General features: G+C 40.8%; 1 protein-coding gene across 4 annotated transcripts; it reads left to right on the top strand.

Moving 5' to 3' along the window:
* The first annotated feature begins 933 nt into the window (after positions 1-933).
* On the top strand, positions 934-18205 carry LOC124310398 (uncharacterized). Of its 4 annotated transcripts, XM_046774286.1 has the most exons (13): positions 934-1088; positions 2324-2461; positions 5707-5852; positions 11997-12022; positions 14163-14205; positions 15029-15163; positions 15908-16179; positions 16278-16412; positions 16550-16633; positions 16740-16866; positions 16984-17199; positions 17438-17539; positions 17945-18205. In XM_046774286.1, exons 3-13 carry the CDS (start codon positions 5750-5752, stop codon positions 18166-18168), a joined length of 1467 nt encoding a protein of 488 aa, XP_046630242.1. In that variant the 5' UTR covers positions 934-1088; positions 2324-2461; positions 5707-5749; the 3' UTR covers positions 18169-18205. The 4 variants fall into 4 exon arrangements, with proteins under 4 accessions (XP_046630242.1, XP_046630243.1, XP_046630241.1 ...); XM_046774287.1 differs by lacking the exon at positions 2324-2461 and having other exon boundaries at positions 5710-5852; XM_046774285.1 differs by lacking the exon at positions 2324-2461.
* Positions 18206-19537: the final 1332 nt, after the last annotated feature.

The raw sequence follows: 19537 nt of genomic DNA, 5'->3' as shown, positions 1-19537 counted from the left end.
ACAATATTTGGATTCAATTTATCGCCGTCAAATGGTCGGTATTTTTATTTCAGTCCATCTGCACACTTGGAAATTGAAAACGGTTTGCAGCACGGAACCGGTATTTCACATATCGTATATGCGATTGAAAAACCAAGATGGAATCCATCACAACACGAAATATTGTAAATGGAAATCAAAAACCGAAATCGCAAAGTACAATTGATGTTCTGATACATTGCACCCATATCTATAACGCTACATGTTGCTTATATTATTCATGCGGCACGTCGCTCCGCTTCGATACGAGGAACGCGTGCGGTTGGGTGAGAGAACGCTGATTCACAACGTGCAGCACACCCGTATAATCGATCTCGACAGGGCGACTACAAATTTTTGGGAAAAAAATTTCAAGACATTTCCAGGTTTTCCAGGACCTAAACCCTAGTTTTCCCTGATATTTTCCCAGTTCAAGTAAATTACTAAAACCTAACTTGTTCAGCTTATTAACTCTATATTCGGTTCAAATTCAATTCGGATTGAAGAAAAATATTATGCAAAAAAAAAAGTCAGTTTGAGCGAATTTGTTTTCTCGGCGAAAAAAGTAAACCTCTTACGTCAAAATTCAATTCCAATTCCCATGACGGAAAAATGATATTTACTATTTTTTCCATGACCAAACTAAATATCCCATGACAATTCCAGGTTTTCGATGACCCCGTTTAAATACCTTGAAATTTCCAGGTTTTCCAGGTATGTGGCCACCCTGCTCGAGCTGCTCTCGAAGGAGAGGTCAGCGGCGGGTCTTTCGTTCTCCGTCGCTTAAAACACGGGGGTTGACTCAGGGCGTCGGCGGGATGGGGAAGGGTCGGCGGATGGCGGCGTCGATCGATCGCGACGGCGCAGGACGACGACGTGGTCGAGGAAGGTTCGCGCCAACCGTCTCTTCGACAGTCTGACGAGACTCGTCGCGACATTTTCACCTCAAGTTATTCCGGAATCATCCTCTCGGACGTATCACAATTATCAAACTCGACATACGGGATCGTATCGGACTTGCACAGACTGAGAATTTTCAGAGAAACGTACGAAATACGTCCACGCTAATCGTAAGTATCTCAATGCAATATTTAATTTCTGTACGAAATTAGTGACATATATTCGCAATTTGAGGTGAAAACTCATCCTTGCTCGATCACCCGGCAAACATCCTCGAGACACACCTTAATTTTAAACTAGTACTTAAAAGTGATATTAACTATACGCAGGTATACCGTGCATTACGCAATCGATAATTATACGTCCCGAAGACGCAGCATGCGAATGAAACACAGTTCGACCACCATGTACCTATACCTACATGCTAGCAGTGTGCGTAGAAATTGATGAGAGCGGGACATGTGCTTCTTATCGGTAGCTTTCGTTATCTTCAAAATGAAAATTCAATCAATTTTCGTTGTCGTTAGCTTTAACTTTACACAAACGCCGACTGAATACTCCATAGGTGTCCGTTTTTCCTGGTCATTGCCGTAGTACGGCCACTAGGTAAATTTTAATCATAATCGGTAATATGCCAAATTTCGTCTGGGGTTGAAAGGAAAAACCATGTTAGAAGGGACAGGTTTTATCGACATTCTCGAGTCTTTTGGAAGACGGCCAGGCGAACATTTTACTACCACTTTTAAAGTTATATGCCAAGCATCACCAATTTTCTTCATAAGTATAAAAAATTCGTTGAAAATAATGAATTTCGAAGGCTTTACACACAGTCGGATTCATGATCCCGGTGAGACTTTACAATCGTAGGATTTGGTCAGAAATAAGAGAAGGTTACAAGCTGTATATAAAAATCCCAAACTGAAAGAAAGTCTTGATGAATATTTTTCTTACGTTTTATCTATGGTCAAATTAGTTTTAGTATTTTGTAGTCTAGCCCGATGGGCAATACTTAAATATCGTATTTCGTATTTGAGCAAGTGAAGACGAAGATGTACATACACTTGTGAAAATTAGTGAGAAAATTTTGGTTTCTATTCATAAGGTTGAAACTTATTCCAGCTTACATCTTGGGTTATATTTTCCAGGACGGAAAATTCGCCGAGTTTATACAAACCGTCGTAGACAAAATCGGAAAGATTCCTTCAATTCTTATATTACGTTAGAATAAACATTCAAAACTAAACGTTATGCGAAATGAACGTACAATCTTAGCATTCGAGAGAATTACAAGACACCCAGGTATAGTTTGATTCATTTCAACGATGAACGAAACATCATTTCCCAAACTTGAAAGGAATTCTTGAACACATCTATCTATGTAAGTAAGAAAGTACCGGTCTTGCAGTGGTTGGTGTACAGGTTCGAAACACAAGGGGACTTGTAAATTCGTTCCAAAAACCAACCTGCGCGCCGCTTCTAATCGGATTTACGTAACGAGTCGCTCGGAGATAACGAGATTCGTGAAGGATTATTACACCACCGGGTAAGTCGAGGCCTTGAATTCGTTTTACGCCTATACGGTATATGCAATTCATACGTATGGTGCTTATTTTTCCTACCTGTCTTCGTCATCCGGGACGTGGGTTCGAATTCCCTCAATAATCTTGCAAAGCATTTCGCGTGGTTCACGCGTATTTACGAATGACCAAAATTAATCGATTTTCGATTAAATTTTCCATTAAATTGATTATTTTTTCCCGATTAATCGAGTATAATAGATTATTTTTCCTCACAATCGGTTCTTGCTTTTACTCCCACGAACGATGCAATACAACATCAATTTATGTGATTAGAGTATCAATTATTATCATTGTCTTGCTTAATAAGTACCTATTTGATATAACAAGTAAATGAAAAATGAACATATTCACCTGAAATTGAAAAATATTTTGAATGAAACTATAAATTATTTTTTAAAAAATACGCTATTAAGACTACATGATGAAATTTACAAAACTTTGGCTTCATATACAGTGTTTTGAAAAAATACAAAATAATCGATTAATTGATTAAGTTTTACCGATTATTTTTAGCTTAATGGCCATCGCTACACGCGATAGACGAGTGAAATAGTATCGCCAATTTTTAGACAATTAATAAGTAAATCGAAGGAGCAAGCGAAAATGAAAACAAATAAACTGATTTCTACTCAATCATATTTCCACGGAAAATAGTAGAGAACATTTTTTGCGGAGAGGTATAGGAGGGTGAAGGAGGAGGATCGTAGCTTCGACTCGCTTCCAATGTTTGACACATACCTTCGAAGATTGATCGTCCCATATTCGTAACGGCAAACCAACAACGAGCTACATCAGTCTTCGGAAAAATTTTCTTTCACCTCGGTTTATATTTCTCGTCACTCTAAATGGAAAGAAATACCTACATCAATGAGAACTATATAAAGAAAATCCAGCGACTACGATAGCTATTTGTGCAAACAATGTAATGCATAAATCCTTCTCATCGTCATCTGCCAGTTGAAGTGCGAGAAAATTCCGTGATCCTGCTAAAATGCCTTAATGCCTACACCTAAGCTGAAGGCAGATCCTGTCAATGTAATCGGTAATCAAATTAACGACTACGACGCAGCTAGTCTGGGAGAAACAAAATGTCGCAGGCCTCTGTTTACATCAGGAATTTCATGCCTCTGCGACTCAATGTTAGTGCCGGTCTCATCGTAAGCGAAGCTTGCAAGCTCGCTCGTGATAACCCACGCTTTCCCCGTTGCGGGTTTCGGGTCTTTACAGAGAAGGGTCACAGGACGAGGATATTTTGAGATGAGGCCTGTTTTCACGGTACCCATACACGGACCGCCTACTTGTTTACATTAATTATAGATCGTCCTCTCTAAATTTCCTTGGAGTGAAAATGCGAATCGAAAATTAAACAATTAGTGTGACGCATCGTCCATACAACATAACGATTCACGACAATGAGTTTAAAGATCCAAAGATTCAGCAAGTTTGCAAATTTTCACCCGCATTTCCACATACACGATTATCTAATGCCACCAGCTCACCGCGGATTAATCTCTACTCGAGTCGCATTGCAAGCTCGGGTTACATGTTCAAACTTTGCCCCCTTGAGCGTAATTACAAGCTCCCTAGTTAATCTTCGAGTTACTCGGTAAACACTATCAAATTGCGAGAGCTGCCAGGTGAGCTTTGAGCCGAAAAACGCTACTTCGAACTTGCCGACGGTTACCCACCCGATTTTCCTCTCTACCGTACCGTAGGTCATAACGTATACATGCTGAGAGAGCAGACCAGGTATGCGACTTGTAAATTTTTCAACCTTCCCCCAAACGCTTTCCTTAACCCGAACTTTAACTCTGCACTGAACTTAAGACGCGTGTGTGTATTCGTATACGAATTTAACAACAACCACATTTTATCAACTTTCATTTCACAAGTATTTCTACCAAAGGAAAGCGAAGACTATTACACGATTCATCGGAAAGATTGGAGTTGATACGGTGTTTCGATTTTGTAATAAGAGCGTAAAAAAAATTTCCGCGGTACACGATAGACGGCAAAGTTACTGTTTTCACCGGCGTAAGCATCGTATTATACATTTTGATCCTGCCTAACTCGGTTAGCGTTGTATGTACGTCCCAATGACTTTTTATGTACTCCTGATCCTCTGAGAATAATAAAAACTCGCCAAAGCTCGACGAAACTCGAAGTGAAGTTACCTGAGAAGGGCGGATACATACATTATACCTCCATGAGTATGGAGCGTAGCGTGTAAAGCCGTAAATAAACGCAACCTGCATATTACATATGTGTGCTAAACCCGAACTGGTTTATCCGGGGATGAACAATTTCTAGGTAGAAGCGACGGTGGAAAAGTTACAACTTTCATTTCTAATTTGAGACTGTAAATAATTGGAACCATGAGAATTATCGTATAATTGTTATATTTATACGTCTGAGGAGAATTGTCCTATAGAGTTCACGATTGAATTACTTCTTTGTGAATACCAATATAAAGCAGAAAATATCTTATATAGGTATTTAGGTGCTATTATAGGCCAAAATATCACAAATTATCGTCCAGTGAAACGCTGTGTCGAAACGGCTGATCGTGCACTCGGAATTATCCCTTTATTTCACGCTGGCACGCTCAGCGTCTCACCTTTGTTTTATCTTTGTGCAGTTTTTTTTTTTTTTTTTTATCAAACTACTTCTTGGTAACTCCTGCCAATTTTTTTGTTCCCACAGGGTCCCTGAAATATTTCTAAGTCTAAGACAATTATCAGTTTTATTAATTTTTTTATTATAAAAATAGCAATTGGTAAACAATTGGTCGAAATTCGTACTTTTCTGCGAAAAAAAGCCTTTCCTGCTAATCTACCAGAAAAATCCGGACGCTAATTTTTGCACACACTTAATACACACCAAAAAAATTTACAGAATTTTTTAAAAATATTATATATATATATATATATAATATATATAGGAGACACCTAAAAATGGAATACACATATAGGTTCGGCGCATTAAAATCATCATATCTATAATTTTTTTTTTTTTTTTTTGATGGAGGAGAATTTTGTTGCAGACCTGTGTTACTTACACGAATACTGACGAATGCGCACAATTTCCAGTTTAATAATTATATGTAAGCAGCAATTGTCGGAAAAATAGATCCTTAATATTTTCCACTCGATTATAGGGTACATAGTTTTACGTAATCATTAACTGATGTATTCAACAACTATTTCAGAAGATCCGGGCCGATTATCTCGACTTGACAAACTGACCGCAGAATGCGCCTGCAGGAAGCGCTGAGGAACACAGGCCTGGGGATCTTCCTGATCTTCACTCTCTCCCGAAGATTCGTTGATCCGGCACCCTTGGGAGGAACCGCAGGTGAGATTACTGGGATAATTGTTTCACATTTACCCCGCTAGCGAGCTAGTAGTAATACGAGGCCGGTTCTCGATACAGACTCTCACATTTTACTCACACTCCCAACGTCGGTACAGGAATCTGTATCCAGAATCGGTCTCGCATTACTACTCGAGCTGATATACATGAAGGTAAATTAAGCTAAATCGACTAGGTTGCACGATTTGTTTCTTGAAGAAAAATCATTTCACCCAATCGTCGGTATAATAACGCGTGAGAACGAACTACGTAAATTTTATATAATGTACCCTCGACGCAACGCGACGTAACGCAATGCTGTAGACGTGAAAGATTTTTATTTTTTTCCGCAACTACTCGTGATAAGGCGGATGCCGACGACGAGTTCGTTCAAACTAGTTCAGGCACGGCACTCAACGGAGCCTACCGACGCCAAAGCCGGGCTTCGTACTTTTTTTCACGATTACTTAAAGAGCGAGAGGCAACCCGACGTTCTCGTCCCCGTGCGACCCTGTCAATTTGATACCGAGCGGGCTGCTTGAGACAGGAACACCGAGCGTACCTTCTTTTTCATTTCAACCCTCTTGACGGATACCGAAAGACTTCGCAACATCTTGACGCGTCACGCGATAAACCGACGGCGTCGCATCGGTGAGAAAGATTTAGGGTGAAAGGGTGTGGTGGTACAACTTGAACGGTCTAAAATCATACCTACTTTTAGGATTTATATATTATAGGCGAGACGGATTTATAACGATTTTACGATACGCATGCATTCCTCTGTGCGATATCCAACCTTTGAGAATAATTCACAATCTACTCGGACGCACAAATTTTGAATTATGCATGGAAAATTTACACACCAGCTGGCCTTTCCACTGTCTCGTTAATTACCGTTTTGCATCCATAAGCCTAGAGGGTGAATTAAATTTTTGACAAGGGTGGTTAAATCACCATATCATACATCATATATCATCATACATAGTACTAAAGTTCGAAACCCAAATTTCGGATGTTCAGAAATTACATTTTGACGTCACCGAAAGTTTTTTTTCTCTTATATTATTCGACCACGATAATCAGTCGGCAGAATTCCTCAGTACGGAAATGAACGCGCAGTAGAGAAGACGTACGAAAAACGCGCTACGCGAATTTCGAGCTCCGGGTCCTCTATTTCCTGGGTACTGCGGTCCAGGTCGTCTACCTGGTGAATTTCGACTTTCAGGACTCGCGCTCCGTAGTTCCTGGGCTCTAGGAGTGAGAACTTATTTTGTCTTAATAAATAAATCATGTGTATTAATAAATAAATACGGATAATCACATTCATCGTATCCCTTTTTGGTACACTTCAACGTCATCGTTTACGGTAACAAGTTGAAAAATTTCAAACGATACACCTGTTTTATTTTAAGGGCATGCAGACGGAGGTGATTCGCGATACATATTTTCTCAATACTGAATATCCATTTACAGCGTCATTATCCAGATGTCGAGATTCTCCAGGTAGACTATTATGTATACGATATATATTATATATTACGATGTATACGAGTACAATTATCAGGTAGTCAGTCAAATTTTACTATTTTACGAATATATGGTAAACTACTGACAGTAAGGCTTAGCCCATCGAGCAAGCTTTAGCAAACGAGGGTTTTACAGCTAGTAACTTTTAAATTCAGAGCCACCACCACGTCGTCAGAGTCGGCGCGGCTTGAATAACTTTTCTCCTCTTATACGGGCAGCGAGTGTGAAATCTCTCTGGTATAATGCGCGATATCTTCAACGGAAAGAACATTATCTTAAGCGGAGTCAAATGTCGCAAAGCTGCGAACAAATCTCCCCTGTCCCTTCCGTATAAGTTTTGCCTACAAATAAGGTAGGTATAACATCAGGTGTGTCGTACAACGCAAACCCTCCGGCGTAAAAATATGTCACAGCTGTCGAACAAGACGTGAGATTTTGGATCGGGATTGGAAAAAATTGTCTGCCCTTTCGTCTTCGTATCCTGTCCGCTCATACACGGATTTTCAATAGCAGCATCCATCGTCAGATATGAGGGATTCTCCGTCAACTCGGCCACTTTTTTTTCGACCACCTCAAATCTGTCCCATAACTGGTTATATCAAAGTACTACTAAAAGGTACTCTATGTGAATTTTTTTCAGACTTTCTAATCCATTATTTGAGAAATTGCCGTTTTTTTTCAAATGAATATATCTCGGAAACTCGAAGTAACTGAAAAAAAAATGACTCCACATAAAAGTTGTAGTTTTTTATTAGCTTTCGAGAGGAATTTTTGAAAAAATTTTTACGTTCCGGTAACGCTGATTTTTTACCAGAAAAGGAATAAATTATTTTTTTATTCAAAAAGGACTCTTTTTTTGGCTGAAAAAATTACAGAGTCTTCCAATATGTGTGACAATATCGCCAAAAAATCGCCAGAGTGGCACGCATCGAGGATCTAGGGTAAAACAAATGAAGCCACACAAATTAATTTTTTTATACCGGAACCTCGACCGAATTTGTATATAAGCGATTCACGCGAGACGCGATCGCGGTAAGTAATTGTACAACGGAGAGCTGCCGTGCAGTCTATAAATCGTAAGCTAATATGCGCAGCTTCGCGATGCAGAGTAAAAATTTCATCGTTCCAGGTAAAATCGATGCGACAAACGATATTCAATTAGTGTTAGATAGGAGATGATTACGTAGCCGGATGGTTTCATGGTTGCGTGTAGCGGAGGGTCGAGCCTCGACCTTGAGGCACAACCTTGGAGCGCAACGCGCGTCGTAGAGTCTGATCTCGTTAGCGGAACGCCTCGCTGACAAATTAACTTTCACAGACCCTCGTGTGTAGATATATCTACGTAACACGTATATGTGTATGCGATACGGTCAGCTGTACGACACAGAGTAATACAATAATGTATAGGTGTATTATGCCTGCGTGCATGGTTTGTACATTGTAGTAGATATATGTTATACCTTCAAGTTCGATATCGTTCCTCGATCAATTCACCGAACCTTTTCACTTCGATATCGCAATATTATCGCGGAAGCTTCAAAGTTTCGCCTCAGTTTCATTACACCGAAAATTGAAATTCACTAGGTGGTAACTTGATGGGTTTAACCCTTTGGGTCAGACATTATTGTGCTTGGTCAATTTTTATAACAAGATACTATCCTATGGTTCTCGGTGTCACTGATTACGAATCGGAAATCAGATTTTAAAACTTTAATATGGCAGATCCAATATGGCGGACGAAAATTTTAAATTTTCATCAAATACGGTCATAAAATTCTATGCGGGGGTTTTCGGGATCACTGGTTGGATTCGCTACACTAAATTTTCAAAATCTGACTTCAGATTCGTAATCAGCGACGCAATAAACTGTTAATTTACGTAAAACATGTATATGTGTAGAGGGGTAAGTTTCTGGGAAATGTATTGTTCCTTCAATTTTCGCAATTTTTCTCAATCAATTTGTTTCCAATAATAATAATTTACATTATACGGTGTTACTTTCGAGTATAGCAAACCTATTGGTATACTGTCAGAATTAGCAAAAAACCGCAAAGAAATATGTTAAAAAGTTCTCGAAATATAAAAAAAAATGCATATAAAATAGGTGGTAAGTATATTTACGACTATAACTCGAAGAGTTGTGAAAAATCTCAGATAACGCGTGGGGGTCAGGTCGTGTCTGCCAGGCATCTTGAAGATAAACTTTTTTTTTTGTTAGAAACAAGTTTGCAAAAGTAAGGAATCGCCAATTCGTGACTTTCGTTACACACGATTCACAATTTTGACAAAATTGAAGCTTGGTCTTGATCAGATGATTCGGTTACCAAACTGTATTGTTCGATTCTGTTTTCATTTCCAGACATTCAGAACTGCTTATTTTCGATATTTTTTCTCGTTGCGAAAACTAATTCCCCTGAGTTTTGTTAATACGTCTCAACCGTCGTGCGAATTTCCCAAGCTCTTGAGAACATCCTCCGAGTCAACTTCAACCTCCAACTGTGGATACCTACGTATAAGCCGTGAGAATTTTCGTTGCCATATTGCAGATAAAATAACGATTTTGGCTCTAGCACTTTTCTGTATTCAATTGAGCTAACAGTTTGGTGAACCACCCGAGGAAGGAGATTTTGCGTCGTCATTGAAAACTGGCAGGAATTTTAATGGCGTGCATAACGGAATAATTGCGAGGTGTTTGTTGCCAAGTATACTTTGCGTCTGGTAAATTCCGGGTAGAAACGGCGTAACTCGATTTTAAGCCTCGCAATTTTGAGGGACGGGAGTATCCCGCTTTTACGGAATCTGAAGTTTACCGAATCCATCCCTGGGCAATATTGTTTACGCCCATGACGAAGTATTTACGACCGGATTTGATAAGGAAAAAACATGAATCGCATAATTGGTTATTGAACCCCATCTGTTTCCGCATCTCCGTTGATCGTTCAAACCGCGATTGATACAGAAAAACGCGTCCATGAGAAAAATAATTGGACCGAGCGTGGGTAAATATTTAACTGAAACTAGGTAGGAGAGAAATTCAACAACACTGTTGTGGATCAAACTTGTATGTAAATTTTCACCAACGAATTACCAATACAAACACCTTCAGATCCGCCGTAAGATAAATCGAAACGTTTCAGACAGGCGAGGGGATGAAACACGCTATTCGTCGAATATGTTAGAAAATACAAGCGATTCAAGGAGAGGATACAGCTCGGACGGTCTAAAATCGTACGTATTTTTAGGAGTTTTTTTTTTTTTTTTTTGAAAGAAAATGAAAACACTTGCAGCACTTTGAGTTTTCATTTACTTTTAAAAATAAACTCCTAAAAATAGGTATGATCTTAGACCGTCCAAGCTGTGCGCCCATCTCTCTTAATAAGCGAGGACCAAAGGAAGAAAACTGATTTGTTAGCATCTTGATGATATTGTGAACGATCTGTTGTACCGGATAGACCCTCGCAGCAATTAAATATGAGACGTTGCAGTTGTGTTTAATTAAAATAGCATTCGCGGCTTCGACGGTCGCAACAAACTTGCGGCTAGCTTATAAAATCCTTGACTTACCCGCAGGAACGTTTACTGTGTATATAACCTATAATGCGGTTGCCAATAATGGTGGCTGGTGACCAAAAGATCGCCCTGCGGGAGTCTTCAATAGGGAATTAACAGAGGCGAGTCGCGAGCTACGGGACGTCGAGACTCTCGGTTCACAGCTATCGCGTTTATGCCCGGAGAGCTTTTAACCCACGTATATTGCACGCATCGCTCGCCAATTTCAGATTTATTTCCACAAAAGTGTCGGTTTTTACCCTCCCAGGTTCATTTGTCCTTGTTTTTCCCCTATCTCGTCCTCTCTATCTCCTTTCATGTGGGATCAATTCAAGAGAGCTGTCGGCGTGGGGACTGGAACGAGAGACAAATAGATAGGCGGATAGGCAAATAGATAGATAGATACTGTTTATTAATCCCAATGCGTTGGAAAAAGAAAAAAGGGAGAGATGGTACACGGAAGAAGAAGAAAGAAACACAGCGAGAGTGTAGGAAATCGGAGAGGGGCTTGAATCCATTTATCCGGACCGTAACATCACGTCGGTTGCACGTATGCGGAATTTGAAATATATTTCTATTCGTGTCATTTTGCGATTCAAGCTACAGTATGCACGTGTATGCCATCGACCACCGCATACATCAATCTGCATGCACTGCAGACACATGTTATTGTACAATGATAGATTTCTACCAGCTAGAGTATCAACGAAGGGGGTCAAATAATATATACCTCATGCACATTCGAGACCAGGTCGAGTCGATCTCTACTTAAAATTATTATTACCCAGCATTGTTTCGCTTGTTAGTAATAACAATACCGCGCTCGCTTCAGTTTTGCATCGGCTTGTTATTTCAATGGTTGAATAAATAGCACTCCCTTGGCTGCTGTATTCTCTGTTAATTAAACTCGCCTTCCCTCACAATCAAGTTTGAAACTCAGCTCTACAACGAGATATTATTAAAGATCTCAACAAAAAGCGATCTGATACCTGAGCAGACAACCTTATCGAACCTACAAACCTACAAACCTTCATCATATTTTTAAATTACATTCCGATTCCTCTGTTTCAGATACGCCAGCTGCCAATGTACACGAGGTGAGTCGGGGATCCCCTAAAATTTCACATTCATTACATATATATGTAAATATCCGTGTCTTTGGTAGACGTTTAAAGATAAAAAAAATTTGTTAATCGAATGACAGGGTGGAGGTTAGAATATAGAAAGATCGAAAAATTGAAGGGCAACGCCATCGTATTTTTAAAGAAGCGAAAGTTCAATTTTGATAATTTAAAAATGTTGAAAATAGAAGGAAATAGCTCGGGATTGAATACGAAGTTCGACCAAGATCGACTTTAGACCGATGTTGAGAACAAAATTTTACGATCAATGCGCCTCTGATTGTAAGACTCGTCGTCGCGAAGTACGTTAACGCTTCCTTGACGTACAATATACACCACACCCACCTGCGAGTAGATTCAGCATCGAGGGGCCGAGTCCTTATTCCTTCGGGACGAGCGGGTGGCTGTATTGTGGGTGACGCGCAGAAGCCTCTGACGTCAATCGGACTATCTACCAACCTATATCAGAGTCTCCCAGGCAACCGGGATTCATTCTTCTATACCCATGAATGAACTCCGCGGACGAAAGATACGGACTAGATCTTAAATATCCGACGTGTGCATTTAACAGTAAATGGAAGTGCTGTGCGAGCACCCGACGTTTATACGATAGATAGAGAAAGGAATAGAGGGGAAAATTACATTTGTGGGAAAAACCTGCGTGAGATATAACGATATGCAAAATGTTCTAAAGAACATTATTATTATCTCTCTATACTCTCTCTGCGGTGGCGGCTGTAAAGAGTCGACGTATAAGTATAACTTGGCGTTGCGCTGACACGGGAAATTCTATATGGATGTAACCATTGTACTCGTGTACCCTTAATTTGCGCTGATATTCACTGAATTCATTTAGCTTGCGGCATTATTTTTAAAAGTATTACTGTCCGTGCAACTGTTTACTCAGCCTGTGTGTTCTCAGTACCTACATTTACGGTGAACTACATATATAAACGATCCAGGAAAAGATTTTATCCCTTCCCAGAATTACTTATACAGAAATTCAAACGATTAAATGGGGTGTTTGTAAACTTTTTTATTCCGAAAAATTATAACCGAGCTTTTTCCAAATACATTGCAATATATGTACTTATAACCACGGCGAAACGTGGTCTGTTAAAAACACGAACTGTTTGTGAAGATAAAATTTGAGCAGAATTTAGTGCCGGTTGAACATTCGTGAATAAATTAATCTTTTTTGTTTTTAACGTAGAACGAGTCGACGGCGCGCGTGAATATAATCGGCTTAACGAGTATAATGCTATCGTGACATCTTTCGAGCGTTTTACTGCTTTCGCATTCGAATTAAGAATGCATGCGCTCACGTATGACAAACAAATTATACGGCATAACTTACCGTTTATCCGAACTTACCGAATACAAGTAAAATATAATTTGGCAAAACTTTAGTTTCGGAGTACAGATGAATAAACATGACATTCCGAGCACCTTAATGCAATCGAATGATGGACGAATGCATTTTTTTCAAATCGATAAATAGCTATTTAAGCACAATATTTCGTAAAAATGTGAGAAAGAAATATGGTCATGATCGCGATGTATTAAATCTCACTGCATATTATATACTTCTGAGTGAAACTATGCCGCCTTGCAATTAAGAATAGGAAAAAAGAAACTCTATACGAGACGCTCATCTAATAACACCGGCTACTCCGCCTTCCTTTGAATATGCTTGCCGAGAAGAACTTCAGGATCACTTGGGTGTAGCTTTGTTAACGACATCCTTCGAGGGTGCCTGAGGAAAGTCAAGTGTTGTTGCCGCAGAGACTGGGGCGGCGCCAATGCGCCATAATTGTCGTTACCTTGTCACCTACCAAGATACCATGGAAGACTAGATTATGAACCCGGATGTCTCCCCGTGGGGGAAGGCTGAGATAATCGGGGATGAAGAGGGAGCGCGGTTGAAATTTTCGCGGAAGCATTTTTTTCATCTGAGTGACACATTGTGGGACGAAAAAAAAGGGAAAAGCTTATAACTCTTAATCCACTAGCTGGGTTGCAGTTGGCGAAAAAACTAAGAAGTAACTGACATTAAAGCATATGGCATACAGTAGGTGTGCGGTAGGTTTGATATTTCCCATTCACATTCTTCCAGGATTCGGATGTTGAGCAGCTGCAGACCCTGAAGCATTCGATCGGTAAGTCTCAAAGTCAGCTTATTTTAGCCCTTATTCGGGCGTGAGACTATATACCTGTACGTGTATAGAACTGTGCTCCCGAAGACAACGCTTACATAGTAGCAATAACGAACACCCTCGTTCCCGATTCCCTTGTTTTCCATCGAAGCCAATTCATCACGAACATTTTTTCATCGGAGTTTCCATGCTGACATAGTAGTCTGTCCGAGGCTGTCCACTTCTTATGTATACGGTCTTCGATAATCAATGTACGCGCTGCGCATCGCGTGCCCAGTATGTCGGATTCACTGACCCGGTACCCGTTTACTTCACGTAATATTCTCCTCCCTCATCTACGCCCGGTGTCCGTGGATGCCTTTAGACAATATGTATAATTGTACAAGCAATATCAAGTGACTTTTAGGCTTTTGGCCCACCGTATTAGATCCGCCACTTTCAATTGTCAAATGTTCAGTTCAGATTCGTAATCAGCGACCCAAAAAACGACCCTTATACCAAACGTGCCCCTGAAAGGGTCGAATGGGGGAATCCACCCTCTTTGGAGCACGGGTTAGAATTGAGATAAAAATCGGAAAAATTAGGGAATTATTTTTGAATTATGCGGAACCGATTTGGGGGGGGGGAGGGGGGCCAGTCGAAATTCAAAAATGTCCTTTTTAAGAACCCTCTATTACGCATAATATAAAAAGACGCGGGACCGGTGATGAGAGATGATTACCGAATGAAAAGCTCGTTTAGTTCCCACCCTCTACAGTTATATAATTTGCCTGCTTCACCCATACATTTCACACATTGTGATGACGAAAAATGTTTCGGATTTCAGGAAACACATTGGCAGCAATGAAAGCACAGGCCGCTGCGCATGCAGCCGAGGTAGCCAAAACGGCCGCTGCGATTTCCGCGGCCGCGGCATCCGAGGCAAATCGCACCGCTGCGGTAAATTCACCCCAGAATACCGGTGAGCTTATCTTGTCGTACAATTTCCATTTCGTCCCCGCCGACGTTGCATTCCAGAGTTGTGGCATAGAACACGTCGTTCCTTTTCACCCTCCACAAAATGGAAGAAGTAAACGAAAAGATTATCTAGTACGTATACCGCGCACAATACGTGGTATGACATACAGGTGCGCATGCAAATCGGATATGCATACACACGTGAATGGATTTGGATTTATGGTGGTTGAACCTCGAACGTGGGGAGCTGACGAAGAAGAATTGGGGTATACCGCAGCCCTTCGATTCGTTATACCACGGAATAAAGTTCTGCTTGAATTCATTTCAAACTTACAATTAGTTCTTCAGATTACTTCATACTTGTGAACGAAGAAGCTCAGGCAAGCAGTATCCATGTGGTTAAATCATGGGTACTTTCGCATTAAAGTTCATTTGGGAATCTTGAATCTTTGAAAGATAGCGGCTTGTCGACACGTGTAAGTGCGGTGTGTACTTGGAAGGGCTAGCTAACTCATTCCTTAAGCGGCAGTACCACCTCGACGAAACCCCTAATTTCCATACCCTTCGCATTTCAACATTTATCTACGCCAGTAGTGGGCAAGTCCTGTCCGAGGATCCGTTCCGTTCGATCCGGATACATTTCTGTAAGAAGGAGAGCTTCGATCTATGCCAGTCTGTCTCATTGTCGGTGCTAGTTGTTCCTCGCCAACCAGCTTGTCGACCTTGGAATGAATAGTTGTTTTTTCAGGATCACTGGTCCAAGCCGACGAGACGGAGGTCCCTCGCGAATCCCCGGCGTCAGTCACTTCGGCCCCTAGACCGCTACCGCCTTCTCTAGTTCCCAGGGGTCAAGCGGAGGTCATACACGGTGAACACCAGCGCCAGAACACACCGACGCCACCCGGTGTTTCGGGATCGGTTCCAGCCGACTCGATCGTTCCTCCCGCCCTCCAGTCCCCCGGACAACCGACGTTCAACGGACAGAGGCGGGCCTACACCTCTCGGGATCTTTCAAACGCCGTAAGACACTCGACGCTTTTTTTACATTAGGTGTAGGTATTTTCTTCACCTAACGTATTCAATTATTCTTCGACGTACTTGTGATTTTTGGCTTATAGATCGAGAGAATGGACAAATTGGCGGCATACGCTAACGCCCAGTATTCACCCATGGACATGGCCGAGTACGTGTTTAGAACCGGAGACGAGAAGGGAGTTACTTTGGCCGTCGAGGAATTCCTGCAGCAGGGATTGGTGAGCGCTTTACGCTACATTGTGCTTTTTTATTCTAAGAACTAGACTTTCTAGCCCGTTAATACGATATAACGTACCTCTAGAAGAAAAAAAAATCATTGTTTTCTCGAAAGTTGATTGGTTCGTTCTCTACACAGATGACGCGCGATGAAGCTATAGCCTTCCTACAGGAGGTCAAGTACAACCTGGATTATTTGCAAGCGCACTACATTCAGAACAAGGTGTGGTATTTTACGAAACATTCGATACGTGCGCCAGTGATGAATAATCACGTGAAGGAAAAAGACATTGAATCCATGAGTTGGATGAAGATAATTTTTATTGCAGGAGAGGACAAGTCGTGTTCAAAAGGCATTAGAGAACGCCGAGATGCAAGCTCAAAATCGGGCGATGGTTAAGGAATACCAAGATATGATGGAGCCGTTAGAGAAAAGGAAAATGGAACCGGTCAACGGTGAGTAATTTCTTCCGGATGTAAAAATTAGCCAGACCGGATGTCTGGTTCCAATATTCCAATCAGGCTGATTAACAACAACGCTTGTGCTTCTACTTTCATATATCGTATTCTTAGACATACAAGTCAGCAACTTGATCAATAAAGAATCGAGCCAAGATACTCCGGCCCGTGGGGGTGTCGAGGTTGGCATGGGTATATTCCCGGAGGATGCCGATTATGAAGAACTCCTGGAAAGACTCCGCGTCGCAGATTTCCTCTACACTCAGTATACTCTTGAGGAAGTTATCTATCAGCTAGCCAACGTCATGTTCGCCCAATCTCTCGCTAGAGGTAAGTTTTCGCGCGGTCGTACTTATACTTTCACCCGACAACTAGATTCTCGGATCACTCGACATTGGATTTCCATCAGTCATGACGCTTGCAGTTATTCTATTCGAACTCTCAGACACTGGCCAAAGCTTTATTCTCCACGTGGAATTGGCTATGGGGCGATATGAGAATTGGGCCCCAGCTGAACGCTGCGAATTCAGGACGATGACCTGAAAAATTATTGAATAATATTTTCTAGGTAGTGCTCAGGTACAGGAAGCTATTCAAAAGTTCACCAGCTTTCTCGAGGCGGAAGCCGCCCAAGGACGCATTTCCATACCCCTGGAGAAGAAGATCCTTGGTAAGCATAACTCACAGATATACTTATACGACTGATCGACCAACAAAAGAAGAGAATGCGTATTTCGAATACCTGCGAGGTATTCAGAAACATAGACTTGAAGACCTTATAGACTGTTTTTTATGATGTAATGATGAAAACAGACGAGTCTAGTATGGCATACGTGGGTACGGATCAAAGTTTCGAACAGTCAAAATTCCGATTGGTCAAAACTCCGAGTGTTGTCGAACTTCACATATATGCGCTAAAGACTTCACGGCATAAGTGAAGGTCGGTAATGTTCGGAGTCCGTAATTCGGATTTTTGAACGTTCGGAGTTTTCGACCATACGGAGCTTTGAACCTCGCAACACTTTTCGTTGTTACAGCAGATAATAAGGCGTAGAACAATCGATTTATTTTTCAGACGTTTTGATCGCGTCTCTCTCCGACACGCTAACAAAGCACCCGGACCTGGTCCCCACGGCACGCGAAGGTCTTGGAGGTCCAGCATTGCAGCCGAGCGGACGATTTCTTCAGGAATTACTGTTATCGCGAGCTCCAGCGCGGCTCCCCAATCAGGATCCCCTCAGGAACCTGCACGAGACTCCGTCTCAGCTCGGTCTCACCAAGTACATGCACCGGGCGTAAGGGATTCCACTTCGAATAAATCTATACTTTACTTCTTTATCTCTCTATCCTTCAAATTTTTTCCTCGTTCTCGCCCCTTTCCTGTCCTCTATTCTGCGGAAAATACTATCTTCTCAAAATCTAGTGACAGATACCACGGTCTAATTATAACGAAAAACTAAAAATTATCGCAGTTGCAGGAGAGGTTCCGGACTAGCCGTAACGCATGCCCGGAAAACTGCATTCTCAGAATACCTATTAAAAAAACAAGTGTTTTACCGACGCAAAAATTAACACCTTGATTACATATTTCGCGGCGTGATTACTTACATTTTACAGAGTGATCGCGAGAGATTACTTGACAGTTAAATTTTAATTTTGTCACGTGATTTCTCATGGTTCCAAAGGTTTCATATAATTTCTTAAGATTACAAAGAGTTGCCTGTGATCCTAAATAATTTCTCATGACTACCAATAATTACCTTGATGATTGCTAATACAGAATTTTATTCTAATACTACCGATTTCAGTGTCATTTCGGGAATTACAAAATGATTTCGGATATTGGGAAATAATTTCGAATGATATTGACATCTGAATGGCTTCGGTGCAACACCCCCTAGCGTGTCTCTAAACAGTCAACTTATTTTCCATAATCTGGCCACAAGAAAATAGCCAATGTACTCGCAACTCGGTCAATTATTATTTCTGTACAACGAGTTAAAGTGAGTAAATAAAGCTTCCTAGGTTGACAGCGAGGATCCTTGCTGATGAGAAATCACGTACCAACGTACAAGATAAAGATATGGTACGAAATTTCGAGATTATCTGTCGCACTGCAAAGAGGAGATTCTCTTGTAGGTACATTGACTGGTGAGCTGACTTTATTTAATAACTTTGACAAACAGGCATTTCGAGGTGAGGAAATTGTACAGGTATACCGCCTATTAAGGATATATTCTCACTATACATATTGTATGCACATTACCAGTTGTCAAGGTTAATTAAAAATGTTTGAAGAAATGGCGGTTTTTGATTCGAAGTTAACACTACGTGGAGGCATTTGAAATGAATTAAATAAGAATCAACTCGTGTGTGTTAATATTATGTAGACTATACGATTTCGTTGATATACTTTGCTAAAACTGTACAATATTGACCAATTTGAAAATTAACTAAATATTGCTAGTTTGTTGCGTTTATCGTAAATTGATTATCAATTTGTAATAAAAAGCAATGCTTTGCTGTATCTCTGGCAAAAAAATATGGTATTTATTATAGTTAAGATATACAATATACGTGAACAATTGTTACAATATAGCTTCTTCGAGACAAACGCTGCGTTGATGAAGGTCTTGATTCGAAATCACAAGGTAGAGCTAGAGTACCT

This window comes from Neodiprion virginianus, chromosome 1 (assembly GCF_021901495.1).
Source record: "Neodiprion virginianus isolate iyNeoVirg1 chromosome 1, iyNeoVirg1.1, whole genome shotgun sequence".
NCBI classification, from domain to species: domain Eukaryota; kingdom Metazoa; phylum Arthropoda; class Insecta; order Hymenoptera; family Diprionidae; genus Neodiprion; species Neodiprion virginianus.
This window is presented reverse-complemented; position numbering and strand designations above follow the sequence as displayed.

Coding starts and splice junctions, on each gene's coding strand:
- LOC124310398 (XM_046774287.1), top strand. CDS start 5,750: ATGCGCCTGCAGGAAGCGCTGAGGAACACAGGCCTGGGGATCTTCCTG. Junction 16,180..16,277: donor CTCGGGATCTTTCAAACGCC/GTAAGACACTCG, acceptor TTTGGCTTATAG/ATCGAGAGAATGGACAAATT. Junction 16,413..16,549: donor AATTCCTGCAGCAGGGATTG/GTGAGCGCTTTA, acceptor TTCTCTACACAG/ATGACGCGCGATGAAGCTAT.